A 15,510-nucleotide genomic window follows, 5' to 3' on the forward strand; every position below is an offset into this window, starting at 1 on the left:
TCTGAGCTGTAGGATGGCTTGGCACAAACTCAAGCAGTGCCTTAAAGTGTGTGTGTGTGTGTGTGTCAGAGTGTCTGCAGAAGCTTGCTCTCCATGCATAACAGGATTGGCCTTGCTGGCGGAATTTTTTAAATGACTTAACTCAACCAGCGCTGAGCCTTTTCATGTCCTACAACCAGAGAAATATTTTGTTGTGTTTACTCAGTTGTGAGTGCAGGGCAGCTGGTTGTAGGTGAACCTCCATCGCCAGTTAACTACATCACCTCTTATCTATGACAAAAAACCCCACCTGTCGCTCTAGCAGTATTGGCAGGAGACCTAGTGCTTCTTTCAAACTCACCTAGTACAGATGTCTTGCTTTACCAGACCTACATGTGCTTTCACAACATATTTGCACTGTGCTTATTTAAGAGCGTGTCTGCCACAAGGCAATTTCTTTCTCTAATAGGTTAAAAAACATGCTCAGAGTTCAAGTCAGAGTCAGGAGGAATACACCAAAACTGCACAGAACTCATGCAGAGGTTTCTTCTCAGGCTCGTCCACATGTACAAGTATTTTTTCTTCTTTTTTTAAAACCTAACTTTTCTATGTTTCAGCTTTTTCATCCACAAACAAGCTCACACTGTTGTCATGCAGACAGGGAAAACAGAGTTTTGGCTTGTGATGACAGAGTGTGCACCATTATCTCCTTTGTTTACATGAGGTAATTTTGTGCAGTGGCGGATGTGGCTAAGATAGTGCTGGTGCTAAATTTGCTAACAGGACTTTTGTATATTACAGTTAATCTTCTACTATAAAGAAGAACAGAGGTGCCAGTCACTGCCACATAATCCAACACTACCACAATACAGATCTCTAGTTTTATACCTTCAGTTACAGGTAGCCTACCGCTAATTGTTTTTTTGCAGGCTTCTCATTGGCCAACATGGCATAGAGTTATATCGCTGCCTGCTGGTTTGGCATGCTTTTCACAGCACTTAAATTGTGTTTTTGTGTTTTAATATGGACTGAGATTTTCTTAAAGCAGTGTTTGCGTCAACAAGATTTAGTTTTTTTGAGGGAGAAGGTGGAAAAATACTTGCGGAGTAGATCTCAGCGTATTGTATGATGATACAAATTATGTTTTTGTGAACTTTGCTATCATGTAGATTGTTAGCTTTACTACTTGTTGTTAATGACAGGTTTATCACAGCAGATCACCTATGCTAAGTTAAACTGATAAAATGGTAGTATAGAAGTCCAGTTCTTTAAGACTGAGTCAAGAAAAGTGTTTCTTCAAAATAGCAGAAACACTGAAGAAAAATGTCCTTCTCTGAGCAGAATGCCATTGTCACCAGCCTCTGTGCAGCACTTTCCATTGTGCGCCAGCTGTGGCCAAAAAACCACCAACAAACAAACAAAAGAACACAACCCTGATGGATTGCTTTACAGCACAAAACTGGAGGAGGTTGTTTTAGTCGTGCTAGCACCATAGCTCAAGAGGCGGCAATGTTGGTCTGTCCCTTGATCCACCACTGTGGACAGAGATACCAGGATAACTATTGGGTGGACTGAGCAACATAACATGGGTGCAGGTAATACAGGAGTAGTTCGCTTTCTGGAGCTTTAGGCAAAATATAATTAAACTGCACTGTGTAGTCTGCTGTGCACACTGCACTCGATGGGCATTTGGAGGCGTCAGGCAACATACACAATGCAGAGAGAATAAAGGGATTGAACCACGGCTCATTTTTGCCCCAGGGCTCCCCACTGTTTTAATTCAGTCATGCTTACAAATGTAAACGTGTTCTCATTCAGACCAAAGACAGGAACTATATAGGTGTGACTACATGCTTGAGTTTGCAGATGTGATTTCTAATAACCTCTATACATATTCCTTGTTGGTGCCACATGTCTGCTGGAGGATTTATGAGAAAAGTTCCACTGCTTTGTTATCCAGCACGAGGAAATGAGCAGAAAATAGAGTTAGAATTAATTTCTATGGGGTTTATGTGATAGCAAAGCTGTGTCAAATATATTTCACTAATGGCGTTTCTCTCGGAGTTGGCAGCTCCTCACTGTAATGGCCCAGGCCTGAGTGAGATCAGAGGAGAAAATAAGAGATGAAAGGGAGAAAGTGGCAGCAGAGGGATGAGTGGAGGTGCTTAATGCAGATTGATTGAGATTGAGTGTAACTGAGGTTGGATGGATGGACGGACGGATGGGTGGGGGGTTGTCAAAGAGAACGTGTATGGATGCACAAAGTAACGAAGTAGAAAGTTAGGTTAGGTGATTTTCCTGCATTAAAGTGTGTGTTGGTGCTGCCATGCTAGCAGCTTTGTGAGGCTGTACAGTCTCAGTGCTAATACCGTTATGTTTAGCAGGTTCAGTATTTGCATCTACAGAATAGCATACTTACAATTGCCAGATGGGAATGTTATTAGTTTTGCAGCTATTTGGTCATAAAGTATTGGACAAATTAAAATTTTGACTTGATGATGGTGCTACATATAAGGTTTGGATCACTAAAGTTGTCTCAATGCATCCCGTGGAGGACATAAATGTGTGTACCAAATTTCATGGTTATCCATCCAATTGCTGGTTTAACATTTCACTTAACACCACAAATGTTAACTTTCTGGTGGTCGGAGAGGAAAAATCAAGTGGTCACCCAAGTCAGGCTTCATCCTCTGGACATCATGCATACATGATTTCATGGCAATCATCCAGTAGGAAGATCTGACACTGCCATCCCTTGAGTTGGTTAAAACATTTTATTAGAAGAAGATGAATTTTCCTCATCAAATCTTTTACCACAGAACGATCACATTGCTTTGGAGATAAGAGAGAACAAATTAACATCATGCAGCCAGAAATAGTGAATTTTGGTGTTTGAAAATCCCTGATAACAACTAGATCAAAGATGAATCAAATGTGCAGTATTATTATAGCTTTGTGATTAACTTTTCTGGGTCAAAGCTTTAATGTTTGTGAAGTAAAATGATTTACAGCATTCCTGAAAAACTGCTTCCATTCATCTGACAGCACCAACATCCAGCAACCAAAACAAGCTGCAGGGTTGTTTTTTTAAATCCAGCAGACTTTCCAGAGTTTTTTTTTTTTTTTTTTTGTGGATGGAAAAAGAAGATTAAATATGAAGCAGTAATAGCAGAGCCCAGATCTGTTGTTTACAATGTACAAATATTTGTCAAGGAGATTATTTCCCAGGATCCCCTCAGACTAAGTACAGCAGAAAAGACAGCAGGGATTTCTTATTGTGTTTGGACAGAATTTCTTTGCTGAGCTGCAACGAAATAACGCTGGAGGTAAAAACAGACATGTGAGCGCTTTCATTTTCATCTAGTGAGCGAGGAATTTTATATTAAAGAATCAAAAGCTTGCGTGACTTTTCACACACAGTAATTGCTGTAGATCCATAAACGCCTCAGAAGTCACACTTTCAATGCATGTTAACTGAACTGCGGCTTTGATCCAGCCCAGAGAGGAAAACAGCAACCATTAGTTCACAGAGTTATCATGTAGCTCCTGTTAAAGGGAAAACTAACAGACAAACAGTTTCTGCATTTGGGTAAAGATGCCAAACAGCAGTGTGTGGATGCTTTACTCCTGCAGGTTTTTTTTGTGGATAAGAAAGGAGCCACAACTCAATTAGCTGATTGGGCCACACAGGTGTATCTCATATATGCCATGCTATAGATGATCATTAAAAGTAAACTAACGTTAATACAATCTTAGTTGGACAGTTACATCATATTTAGTCGCCATTTTTAGACACGATCTTAGTCTTAGTTTAGTCAGTTCTCCATATTTGTTGAACAGTACAATCACAATATAATGAAGAATACTGTCTGGCAAACTACATTTTGTCATTTTTTTTTTCATGTAAATAGACAAAAACTCAGATTTAGGATGTATTAAAGCTGCAACAATCAATCAATTAATCAGTTGAATGAGAGAAAATTAATCAGCAGCTATTTTGTGAATCAACTGAGTCCATATATTTTCTGGTTTCAGTCTCTCTAATGTGAGAATTTGCTGCTTTTCTTTTTGCTTTTAAGATGGTTAAACAAATATTTTGGAGTTTTCATTTGAAGATGCCACTTTGATTTTTGTATATTCGTGAAGCTCATATTTCACTATTTTCTGACATGTTATAGGCAAACACAATTATGTGACTAATCCAGAAAACATTGACACATTAGACTTAGTTGGAGTCCTAGTATCTATTGCCCTACAAGGACAAATCCAGCAGTAACAGAAATTTAAATGATGAAAGTATTTGCTGCATATCTGCTGCAGATCAACATTTATGAAACTGTGGGTGCAACTTAGACAAAGATGGCAAAGTCAAAGTTGCAAGCCTTCAAAGTTGCGGTCACAGTTCACCAACACCACCACATGTAAAACAGAGGCCATACCACAGCAGTGCAAAGGTGAGGTGTATCTAAATACAACCACGATAACAACTTTAGCAACAGTAAGACTATCATCCATAGCCGGCTTGAAAGGCTGACTGAAGCTGAAGACCTTTAGGGTGGAAGAGTGACAAAATCCACTCACACTGGAGCTCTGCAGTTTGAGAGGAATTGTCCAGAACAATGTTTTCTGTCATATCCACATAAATCTATGTTAGATAGCATCTTGTTTGACAGGCAGGAACATTTCATTTACCTGTTGCCACTTGCCGGTGATATGAGCTCAAATTCCTCGTCTGTAACTGGGTACAAAGAAATTGGACAGATCTTCTTCAAAGCAGCAACAAGTCTAACACTGCACCACATCATTTGTGTTTAAATCGACCATTAGCAACATTTATCTGCGCCTCTGATCCTGCATACAGGGAAAATGAAGCTGTGTAAAAAAAGAAAGACAGGTTAAACATGAAGTACACAAAACTGGTTAAAGTAAATTTCGCATTTCTTTAAGGACTGCTTGTCTAAATGGTTTGGGCTCTTCTTCCTCAGCACCATTGTTGGCTGTATGAATGCCAGTTTGTTGAGAGTCGAGCTCTACACCACTTCAAGGTAGACAGCTTATCAAAACAAATGAAAGTGCAGTTGTAGGAACTTCAACAAATGTTGAAAAAGAGGACCGAAAAAACAAAACACTTACCTGCTTCAGGGCAAAACATGTAATGCAAAGTGAGGCATAGGGGAACAACTTTAAGAGGAAATTTTCTGTTACATTAATGCATGAAAAATAAATGAAGTTAAATCCTCAGTCTAAATTATTCATTCAGATCAATTTAATTTAACAAGCTATTGCTACCAACTCTGCATCCTGCCATTCCACAGGGGACACTGCTTTACAAGATTAATAACACTTTTGAACCGTGAATGAAGAAGGAAGTTTGGACTCACATTAAGCTTTGACACAACCTTGAAGGAAAAACTTCAGGAGTCAGAGATCGAAAAGCTATCTCACTTTTATATGACACTAGAATGACATTTAGGAAAACAGAAAAATAAAAAACCCACATGCATTTTGGAGAAAGAAAATCGGGCTGGAAAGATGGAGGGAAAAAGAGAAAACACACTCTCTAACACGCTGGAATACATGAATACATCATCATCCTTTCAGTGACCTTTGAATCTCGGTGACATTTTATTCTAATACATGAATTCATAAATATAATCTTCTCTCACCATATTCTCTACCTATATGAGTCTCATACATCTAACTGTACATCTACTGTAGCATATTGCATATCTCGAATAGAGGGGCAGTCGTCAATAGTCATTTAATACTCCAGCTTCCCTGCGGAAGGGAGATAATATAAGTGAATGAGAATAAGGAGGCAATGAAGACGAAGTGGGGAAGGAGATGAAGACTGAGATTTCTTCTGTCTCATCTCCAACAACAGAAACATCCTGCAGTGTTTGGACATTGACATCTTTGTATGATATGTATGACTGTTTGGGTATGTGTGCTTAACGTGTACTGTATGTATGTGCTTCAGTGTGTCGTGCATGTGATGCTGTGTGTGAGTGCATATAGGTCCACCTGAGGTCTACCTGCTCTGGATTTACTTACAATACTGTGACACAAGTATATGATATGATGGTTCATCACAATTTGTCAAACTGTCTGACAAACAAGTGCTCAAAGTTACTAGTTACACTCATCTGGATCACATTGCTTGCCGTAGTCTAGGTTTTTTCTAAACTCTTGCTACACTCAAACAGACCTGAGTCAAATAATCATTTGGGTTTAATGCTGCGAACAAAAACGATGAATCCTGTGAGTTGTCTGAATTCCTGAAAATCTGACAGCACGTTGAATGTACAAGAACCCCACCCAGGGTCTCGCAGACATACTGCATGCTGGGCAACCTCGAGAGTATTATCGGGTGCTTTAGCCTACTCTGGGCCATTCAACGATGACAGAAGGTTTTAAAGGCAGTTTGATGTCATTCAGTTTGCATTGAAGCTCCAGACTGACTCCAGAGCAGCCCGTGTACCGTGAAGCTAATGTGCTTTGAGCTAAAAGCTAATGCTAGCATAGCAACACGGTCACAATGACAATGCTAATGTATAGCATGTAGGGTTCATTGTCTTAGTGTCACATGTTACTATGCTAACATGGGCTAATTAGCACTAAACATAAAGTCCAGTGGCCTATTGCACAAGTTACTCATAGTTCTGTCTTTAGTTTGGGTTCAAAGTCCATACGGGAAATGCCAACTGCTACTTTATGGAGCAGTTTAAACATACTAGGGGCTAACTAAGCTGGAAACGTTTCAGCTGGTGCAAACCTTCAAAATAAAAACTAAACTCCTAAGTTAAAAATTACATTCAAACTAGACTACATTTGAACTTACGCATAGCTGCATGGTACAACCCAGTGCAGTTGAAGCTGGCAGAAATGTCATTCGTTCTGCAGAAGAAACTAAAACATTGACACGGTGAAGGTGCTGGAGGAAAAAGTAAGGCGCCGTTAAAGTTCAAACAAATCATGCAGATAAGTGAAAACTTTGACCTGTTGTAACTGCTGGGCAGTTATCACGTTAGCAGGAATTTTCTTCTTTTCATCCTATGATTCATTGAGTACTACTGGATGACATCAATCTGTCTTCTTCCATCTTTTAAGCATTTAATGTACCTCTTATATCAATTGTACACCCCCTGCCCTGCAAAGTATATTTTTTGATCTGTTGGAATCGTTACAACCCATTTGACATGTTCTATAAGCAAAAGGTGCAGGTGCTGAGAGAGTCTTTGATGTGTTGGGTGTTTTAGTTTAGTTTAGCTCTTTTTAGTTTAAATCTGTTAAATGCAGTTTTTAGTAAATTTTAAATGATTTTCTGAGCATTCAGATTTATAGTTTTACAAGTCAGTGTTCATTTCAGTGACATATCTGTCTTACACGTATCTGTTATGAGAATCAGAAAAGTCTTTAAAAGTGTCTTGAAGGTACATCTGTTACTTTCAAACAGCATGTTAGGTAGCAAGATTATATGCCAATTTGGCCCAGGTCTGCACTCTGTACATTTTAGCCCTTTCATGGGTATGTAGAAAGCACAGAGCCCACTCTGACAGTGGCCAATGCTCCCACCAACAACCCACATATATTCTCAGCAGCAGTCACATATCCATTCTTCTATTCAAAGAGGTCCTAGTCAATTTTCAGACTAGCCAGTGAGCCAGTATTTTAAGACCAAGACAAGCAAAGGATGCTTGCTTGTCTCCTCACAAACGGAGACAAATGTGTCTACATTCACGCAACTTCAATACATTGAAGCTGAAACAGAACACAGAAAATATGCAACCTTTCGATTTTCTGTTACCCAACAAATCCGCTAAAGAGGAAAAAAGGTTGGTCGATGCTACTGTTAGCGATGGTTATTACAAAAAACAAAAAAAAAAAAAAAAAAACTGTACAAAGTTCAGTTCTTCCTCAAAAGAAGCTTCAGAGTTTGCCATCTGTCCAATGTTGATGACACTGTTTTTGCACAAAGGTTGAGGGCACGTTGGGTCAAGCCAGTTCCGATTTGGAAATTAAATTTTTTTTTTAGCAGTTTCATTTAAATAACATCAGCTTATAATATTCAGGCCTGTCTCTCTAATGGATTTCCAAATATACTGTATTTCAGGAGGTTCAAATGTAAAGCCCAGGACTGCCACATCTTTCAAGGCTGGATGCTAAAAGGCTGAGCGCCTTGTCATTAAGGTCCTTTCAAAAAGCATCCACATATCCTGTGGAAAAGCAAGGGTGTCAGAACTCAGAAGCAAGTGTAATCTTTTGAGAAATGACTGATCCCGAGCAGCCAGATCCGAGGAGGAAAGAGGGAGGACAGACGCTTCAAAGACGAGAGAGAATTTCAAAATGGGGTTCACAGGACATGTACTGTATTAAAAGTCTCTCCCTGCTCTGTCCAAGGTCCAGAAATGCAAATGTTAAAGACTTCCACTACAGAGAGGCAACAAGTGTTTCATCTATTTTTCCTGGAGCTTGTGTCTGTGGGTCGGCTGCTGCTTTTCATGCTGAAGCCTGTGATATCACTGTCCTCCCCGTCATTTCTCGCCCTTCCCTCCGTCCAAGGGTTGGACAAGTAACCATGGGTATCTATGCCATAGAAGTGGCGTCCATCTTTACTCCGGGTGGATAGGTTGGTTTGGTCCAGTGAGCCTGTGCTGTTACATTTCTTCACGAGGGGGGGTGCCAGAGAGCCTGGGGTGAGCAGCGATGTCAGCGAGAGGCTGGTCAGTGTTTCTGACAAGTGTTCGCTGTCGAGGGTCTGACGGCAGCCATCTGCACCCGCCCCCGTGCCCACTTCCTCATCTGAAGGATCCATGGAGTCCTGTCGGGGGCAGCCGGGGCTGGTGCTGCCACCGCCGCAGCTGCTCTGACTCCTCTGGTGCCCCCTGGTGGCCTGGAGGTTAAAAGTAGTACTGCGTCTCTTTAGTACAGGATGGTCCTGGTCTCCCGTTTCCGGTCCCTGGGGGTGTAAAGGGTAGCTGGGGAGGGGGCAGAGGAGAGGCACGGGAAGATCAAGATCTCGAGGTGGGGAGATGCTGAAGCTGAGCCCTTCCTCGAGAGTGGTCTGCAGGCTGCCCTCTGAACTGCCTGTGGCAAGGGAGGAGTCACTATGGGACGGGTGCTGCGCAAAGAGGAGGGAGGTGGTGAAAAAAAATGAAAGGAAGCAATTAGCCTTCAGAAGGACCAACCAAGGACCAAGGTTGTAGATTGACTCAAAGCCCCCAAAATACAGTATGAAAAATTAACTGAGGTTTGTAGCTGCTGTTCAAAGCTCTGAACACCCATGTTTTCACTTATTCTGGTGAATCAGACCTCTTCTTAGGCTTACACAGCAGAAATATACTGGTTACTGGTAAGTTGTCCCACCTTAACAGGGGCAAGAGAAGACCTGTGTGGTTGACCCACAGGCCTTTCATACAGCGCTGCCCCATAAATTGAAAGTATTAACTTGCTTCACTGGCATGGCAGAAAGGCTGAAATGTCCAATTTTGACGATATTTGACTGGGTTGAGTAATTGTCTCATATTTTCCAGGGGCTGTGCTGACTTTGCCCTATCAGCGCAGCCTGTCAATGCAGTCATTGTTGAAGTTTTTTAATTAAACAGCACCTTAACAGTTCAAACAGAGATAAGAGTTTAAACTGGAACTTGGAAACATGGAAGAAAAGGGCAGACTTTAACCTTATATAAAAGGAAACATAAACTAAATTTTAAATTAGGTTTAAGATATTGGTAGAATAGAACTGTAAAGTTCATCCTGATTGGTCCAACCCACCTAATTTTCCATTAGCTTTTCTTTCATGTTACATGGGCAGGAGGGTATTAGTCATTGTTCTTAATCCACGCTGCTCACAGTACAGACGACCACAGGGGAGAGAAAGAGATTATGGTAAAGGACAAAATTGAGGGACTGGCAGAAAAGAACCAAAAGATAAAGGATGGAGAGAAGACACATAGAAAGAAAGAACACCAGAGAAAAATGGCAAGAAATGAAAGAAATGCAAGAAAAGGGAAAGACGAGAACGTGAACGTGAGCCAAGAACAACAGTGTTCACAGAGCCGGTATCAGGCTCAGGGCTGGCCAGGCTAATTAGCTGAGTGCCGCAGAGCATTACTGTAGCAGCTGAGGATCACAGAAGCACTCAGACACGAGCTAAACAAACCGAACAGGTAGAGGAGACAGAAAGAAAAATCAGTCTCCATGGTTACACAGGGACAAGAACTAAAATAAGGGTCTTTTCACTCTTGTTTGTTTCAAGCAGGAGCCAACAGTGGGGAGGTGTTAGTTTCAGTAGCAATCTGATCCTCGCTTTAATTTTAACTAAATAACTTCACCAGTTTCACACGACAGTAGGACATCAGTGGCAGGGGGGTAGGTGTCGTGCATATGTTCACAATTGGGCAGTGCAATGATTTGTGTATATTCAGTTCGGATCAGCTGGTGAAGCTGTTCTGAAGTCTTTAGTTTCTGAATGATAAACCACACAAGTAGCTGAGTGACGTCTGATCAAATCGCTCGTCGGTGAAGTTCTGATAATGAAACTGTTGCCACCTTCTGCCAAAAGGATGCTAAAATACATCATTTAAAATAAAGATTTATGGTCAGTTATTAGTATTTTTGTTACTATGCATGCATCAGGCCTCCAGATTGCTATATTTGGGCTTACAAGCTCATTCTTATGCCTCATTTGACAAATCCCATCTGACTGCGTGAAGTGTTTTTGATGCATGACAACTTCAGTTCACTGCATGTTCTCATAGGAATTATCTATTTACTCTGTTCCATCAAGTCTCTGATGTGTTGCACAGAGAGACTGATGTCAGGTCCTTATTCATCTATCCATCCATTCATCCATCCATCCATCCAGACACACATGAGTCCATTCATCTGTCCATAATACCTGTGAGCTCAGAGGCCTGCTGTTCTCTCTGGGTGAGCGGAGGGAGGCCCAAGAGGCTGGAGAGGCCAACCTGGACGGCCCTCTGTCCCCTGGACTAACACCGTGCCCAGGACTGCCTGGATGAGCCGCAGCAGCTGGGTGGAAAAAGTCTGCAGGTAGGTGGAAGACGGGTGAAGACCCGCCACCACCTCCACTGCAACTTCCTCCATCTCCATCTGAGAAGAGAGGGTTGTTGTTTAATAGAGCTTTGCCAGTGCTGATGGTTCTAGTTTTGTTGTAAGACTTTCTTGTACAAGCATGTTTATAAGCCACTTCAGTAGAACTAGACTGGTTTAGGTCTTACCAAACAAGTCAAGACTACTTTGTTTCCCTTTGGCAGTTCTGTTCAGACAGAGAAAGTACTTCTTGTGACGTTCCTCAAGGTTGAGTCCTGGCCTCATTCTTTTCTGTCTTTAAGTGCTGCCATTAGGTTTTTCTTCTGCAAACATTAGTGGGGTTTCCATGGCTGCACAGATGACGCACAACTCTGTATCTCTGCTTGACCTGATGCTACGAGCCCTATTGGCAATCTCATAAATGGCATTTCAAAAATTAGTGATTGGATGGCTCAAAGTTTTCTTTAGCTAAATGAGGTACAGGAAGTTTGTTTCTGCAACATCATTTCATCTTAGTGCATCAATGTCAAGAATCTGTGGCTAAGAATCTGGGAATTGAAATGAAAGCACACATTTGGACCCTTTTACCACTTCAAGAACATTTTCACATCGTCATACCAACTCTTTATTAGGACAACTGGGGAAAACTATTTAATGCTTGTGCTTACAATCAGTTCACAGGCCTGCACTGCAGCCTGGATCCTCAGCAAAACTAATATAAAAAAAATAATAGATAATGACTCTCGCTCTCATTATTTCTTATCAAGACAATTCCATCATCTTGGAATGAAGGTCTGAAACTCGAACATTTTGGTCAAAATTAGACCTCCTGTGCTCAAACGAAGAACAGCAGAATCATCAGAATCATCAGAATCATCAGAACAAGACTCAGTACTTTGGTTTTTACTTAGACATAAAAGGTGAGCTATAGAGCAACTATTCCATCCTCCAAACTGATAAAATTTAGGAAATTAAATCACAGTTTGAAGAGTCATGTAATATTTTTTTTGGATATTTATTTGCTGTCCGTAAACATACCATTAAATAACTGCTTCATGTCTTTAAGGACATCGTGTCTATAGCAGTCTGTGTTGTACGCGGTTGGACAGTCCCCCTGAACTGACTTTGCCTTACACTGCTCCATCTGTTCCAATGATGATGGTCATGTGACAGAGGACAATGAGCGATTAGCGCACCATAACATATCATTCATCAACATCTATGTGTCTGTGTCACCACTGGCATCATAAATCACTTCTGCTCTTACAGTGGAAGTCAATCAACTATGTGGAATATGAGACACCTCCTTGTGTGTCTGTGTCGGCTCCGGAGACGTTCAGAAACAACTTCATCTGATTTAAACGATACCAGCAATGTCACGTCAAAGTCATGGCTTAATGAAATTGTGGTGGTTAAATACCAGTGAGGGTCACAAACAACACCGATAAGGATAATAAGGAACGCTGATGAAAGGCAACCCTGTGAGGAATATTTTAATATCACTGTAATGAGTGAGATTCGTTTAAAGAATTTTGCTGCTGTTGGATTAAAAAATGAATGACAAAAAGCAAATTATAATAAAAAGCAATATGTAATCATTGAAATTTTTATTATTCTATTTTAGGACAAAAGCTCAAGAGTCACTAAACAACAACGGAAACTCTTAAAATATAAAACACCAAAAAGGAACCTGCCTTGTTTTTATGATTCATAGTGACTTTGACTGCACAGATTATTGTATTTACATTACTATTATTATTGTGTTTTATGAAATCAGTTGTTCTCAAACTGGTCTAAGAAGCTGAATGAATATGATTTACTTTGGGAATATTACATATTTTATTATTTAGGTGTGAGAACTTGTTAATTTCAGGACCCGTCATAGACTCTTTCGCTCTGGATGAGTATCTCAGGTGCTGTACAACCATCATGTGTAACTCTTGTACCTGTGCAATATCCCGGGCTCGGCTGCTCCAACGAGGGAGTGTTCAGCTCAGGTTGGACGTCCATCTCAAACAACTCCTGGACCCCCTCCTCGCTCCCTGAGCTGGAGGGACGAAGCCCTCTGTAGCCCTCCTGGGTGGGCAATTCCCCCGAACTATGGGAGTCACTGCTGCCCCTCTGACAGTGTGATGCATTATGGGATAACAAAGAGAGAAACTGAAGATAAGAGGAGCGAGTGAGGGAGAGACTAAGAGATGCAGAGAGAATAAGCGTGATATCCAGGTGCACTGATGCTCACTCCAACAAGAACCATATCAAACTGAAGCCTTTCATTTCCCCTTGTCATAATGGAAATCTGAGTACAATTTGTTTCCAATTTCAAAAAGCTCCCTTTTCATGTCCCTTCCTTTATCAATCTATACAAGTCTGATTAATACTGGATGTCGTAAAAAGAAAGTAACAGCAGGCTTCAAAGCTTCAAATTGCCTGGCTGTTGTTGATGGTTGTAAAGTGGATCAAATGAACGGGCCTTCAATAACACAGTGATGAAACAGGCCAGGTGGAACCGCTCTGAGCTGAGAGAGAAGTGTTCATGGCAAGATATGAAAGACGTGCGCACACAAACACGCACGCACGCACGCACGCACACTCACCCCAGCATGCCCACATCAAGAGCACATAGGGAGGCAAGTGTTTTAATCAGCCAGTAAAGCATGTAAACAGTAATTAATGATGATTAGCAAGATGGAAGGGGTGCGATGACATGAGCTATGACTCCCAGAAGCTCCAAATACAAATAAATGTGTGTGTGTGTGTGTGTGTGTGTGTGTGTGTGTGTGTGTGTGCCTTTAATGCCCGGCTGACATATATAAAAGTGTTTAAAGATGCTGTAATATTCATTGGTTGATATTACAGTCCCACACATATAGATAGTTTGCATCCTTGTACATACACATATGTAGTGTATGTAGGCATTGATATGCTGCTACCGTATAACAGCCTCTGCTTTCAGGCTTTCCATAAGCTTTCTGAATCTGGCTGCCAGGATTTGCTCCCCTTAAGACACTAGACCACCTGTGAGGGCCAACACTTAGCTGGGTGATAAAGTCTGGCTCACAGTTAGAGTTCCAGTTAATCCCAAAGGTGTTGGATGGGGCTGAGGTCTGGGCTCTGCGCAGGGCAGTCATGGTCTTCCAAACAAAACTGGAAAAAGCATTTCTTTATGGACCTGGCTGTGTGCATAGGGGCACTGTCATAATGAAAAACGAAACGGCCTTCTTCAAACTGTTGCCACAAAGCTGGGAACAGAAAATTGCCTGAAATATCATTATATGGTGTCGCCTTGAGATTTCCCTTCACTGGAACTAAGACACGTAGTCTAAAGCATGAAATACCACCCATGACTTCAGGAACACAGAAGCATGTAAACAGGGATGCCTGCATACTGATGGCCATATGGCAAAATGTATCCAAACCATTGATGTTTAATGCAGTTTTCACATGTATTTATTTACAGTTTGCTTTAAATCATTCATTTGGACAGTGGAGTTTTGTGTGTGTATGAGTGTGTGTTTTGTCACCAGGCATGCGTATGTCAGAGTAAAATCCATATGTGTGAAATGGCACATTCATATGTGTGAACGTGTGTTTCTGTGTGTTTCTCTGTGTGTGCGTGTGTGTGAATGAGTACCTGGCTGTCTCTGACCAGTAGCTGGTAGCTGCTGTGTTCGTCCAGGCTGAGGTCATCAGGTAGCGCCAGAGACGACGACTTGTCTGACAGCTGCTCTGACATTAGCGACGCCTGCTCCACCTCCGCCAGTTGGATCTGTGCGACAAACACACAGAGCACACGGTCAAGCTGAATCTACAGTGGTGAACGCTACAAAACCCAAACAGTATGAATACAGACCATGAAAGCGGGGCCTCACGACCCTTCTGCCTTTTTGGGTTTCCAGCAGGTGGTGTCAGAAATGTTAGCACAGGGTAACTGGGATAACTGGCCTGTGGCAGCCAAAACTGACCAGTACAAAACACTTTTATCAAGTCAGACAAATCTGCACTACATTTAAGATAACTGAGGGCTTTTATTGCTTTTTTCCTTGTTTTTGGGAGATGAGTTTTTGCAGTGAACACATTGCTACTGAGTTTGAATAAGAGGAAGGCTGTTTGAGATGTCCAAATACAAGGTGCGACTTAGAATATATATTGATGCCCTATTTTCTTAATTTCAGCATTGCATAATTATTAGTATTATCTAATAACTGTATTTTATTTTTTCCACCAATCTGTAAAATCATGGAAGATTTTAAGATAAACAGTAACAGGGCAGAGGGAAAAGGGATAAAGAAGAAAAAAGGACCTCTCCTTTGTTCTCTTTTCTTCTTAAGTCCTTCTTTATATTAGCTGAGAGGAGAACAAGATGACTGCAGTGTATAAGAAATTAAGACCACATTACATTAGAGCATATTTGCATTTTAGCCAACCTCCATGCACGTCCATACATTTTATTCACACCAGCAAATATCCTGCTAG

General features: G+C 41.2%; 1 protein-coding gene across 1 annotated transcript in view; it reads right to left on the reverse strand.

Moving 5' to 3' along the window:
* Positions 1 to 5,270: 5,270 nt before the first annotated feature.
* cacna1ib (calcium voltage-gated channel subunit alpha1 Ib) overlaps positions 5,271 to 15,510 on the reverse strand; it is a 205,021-nt gene continuing 194,781 nt past the window's right edge. Inside the window, exons 35-38 of the mRNA XM_076727506.1 lie at positions 14,669 to 14,803; positions 12,981 to 13,155; positions 10,880 to 11,094; positions 5,271 to 9,100 (exon numbers count right to left, since the gene is read on the reverse strand). Of these exons, the coding sequence (XP_076583621.1) occupies positions 8,432 to 9,100; positions 10,880 to 11,094; positions 12,981 to 13,155; positions 14,669 to 14,803 (1,194 nt within the window). The 3' untranslated portion in view covers positions 5,271 to 8,431. The remainder of the gene's footprint in view (positions 9,101 to 10,879; positions 11,095 to 12,980; positions 13,156 to 14,668; positions 14,804 to 15,510) is intronic.

This window comes from Chaetodon auriga, chromosome 4 (genome assembly GCF_051107435.1).
Source record: "Chaetodon auriga isolate fChaAug3 chromosome 4, fChaAug3.hap1, whole genome shotgun sequence".
Taxonomy (NCBI): domain Eukaryota; kingdom Metazoa; phylum Chordata; class Actinopteri; order Chaetodontiformes; family Chaetodontidae; genus Chaetodon; species Chaetodon auriga.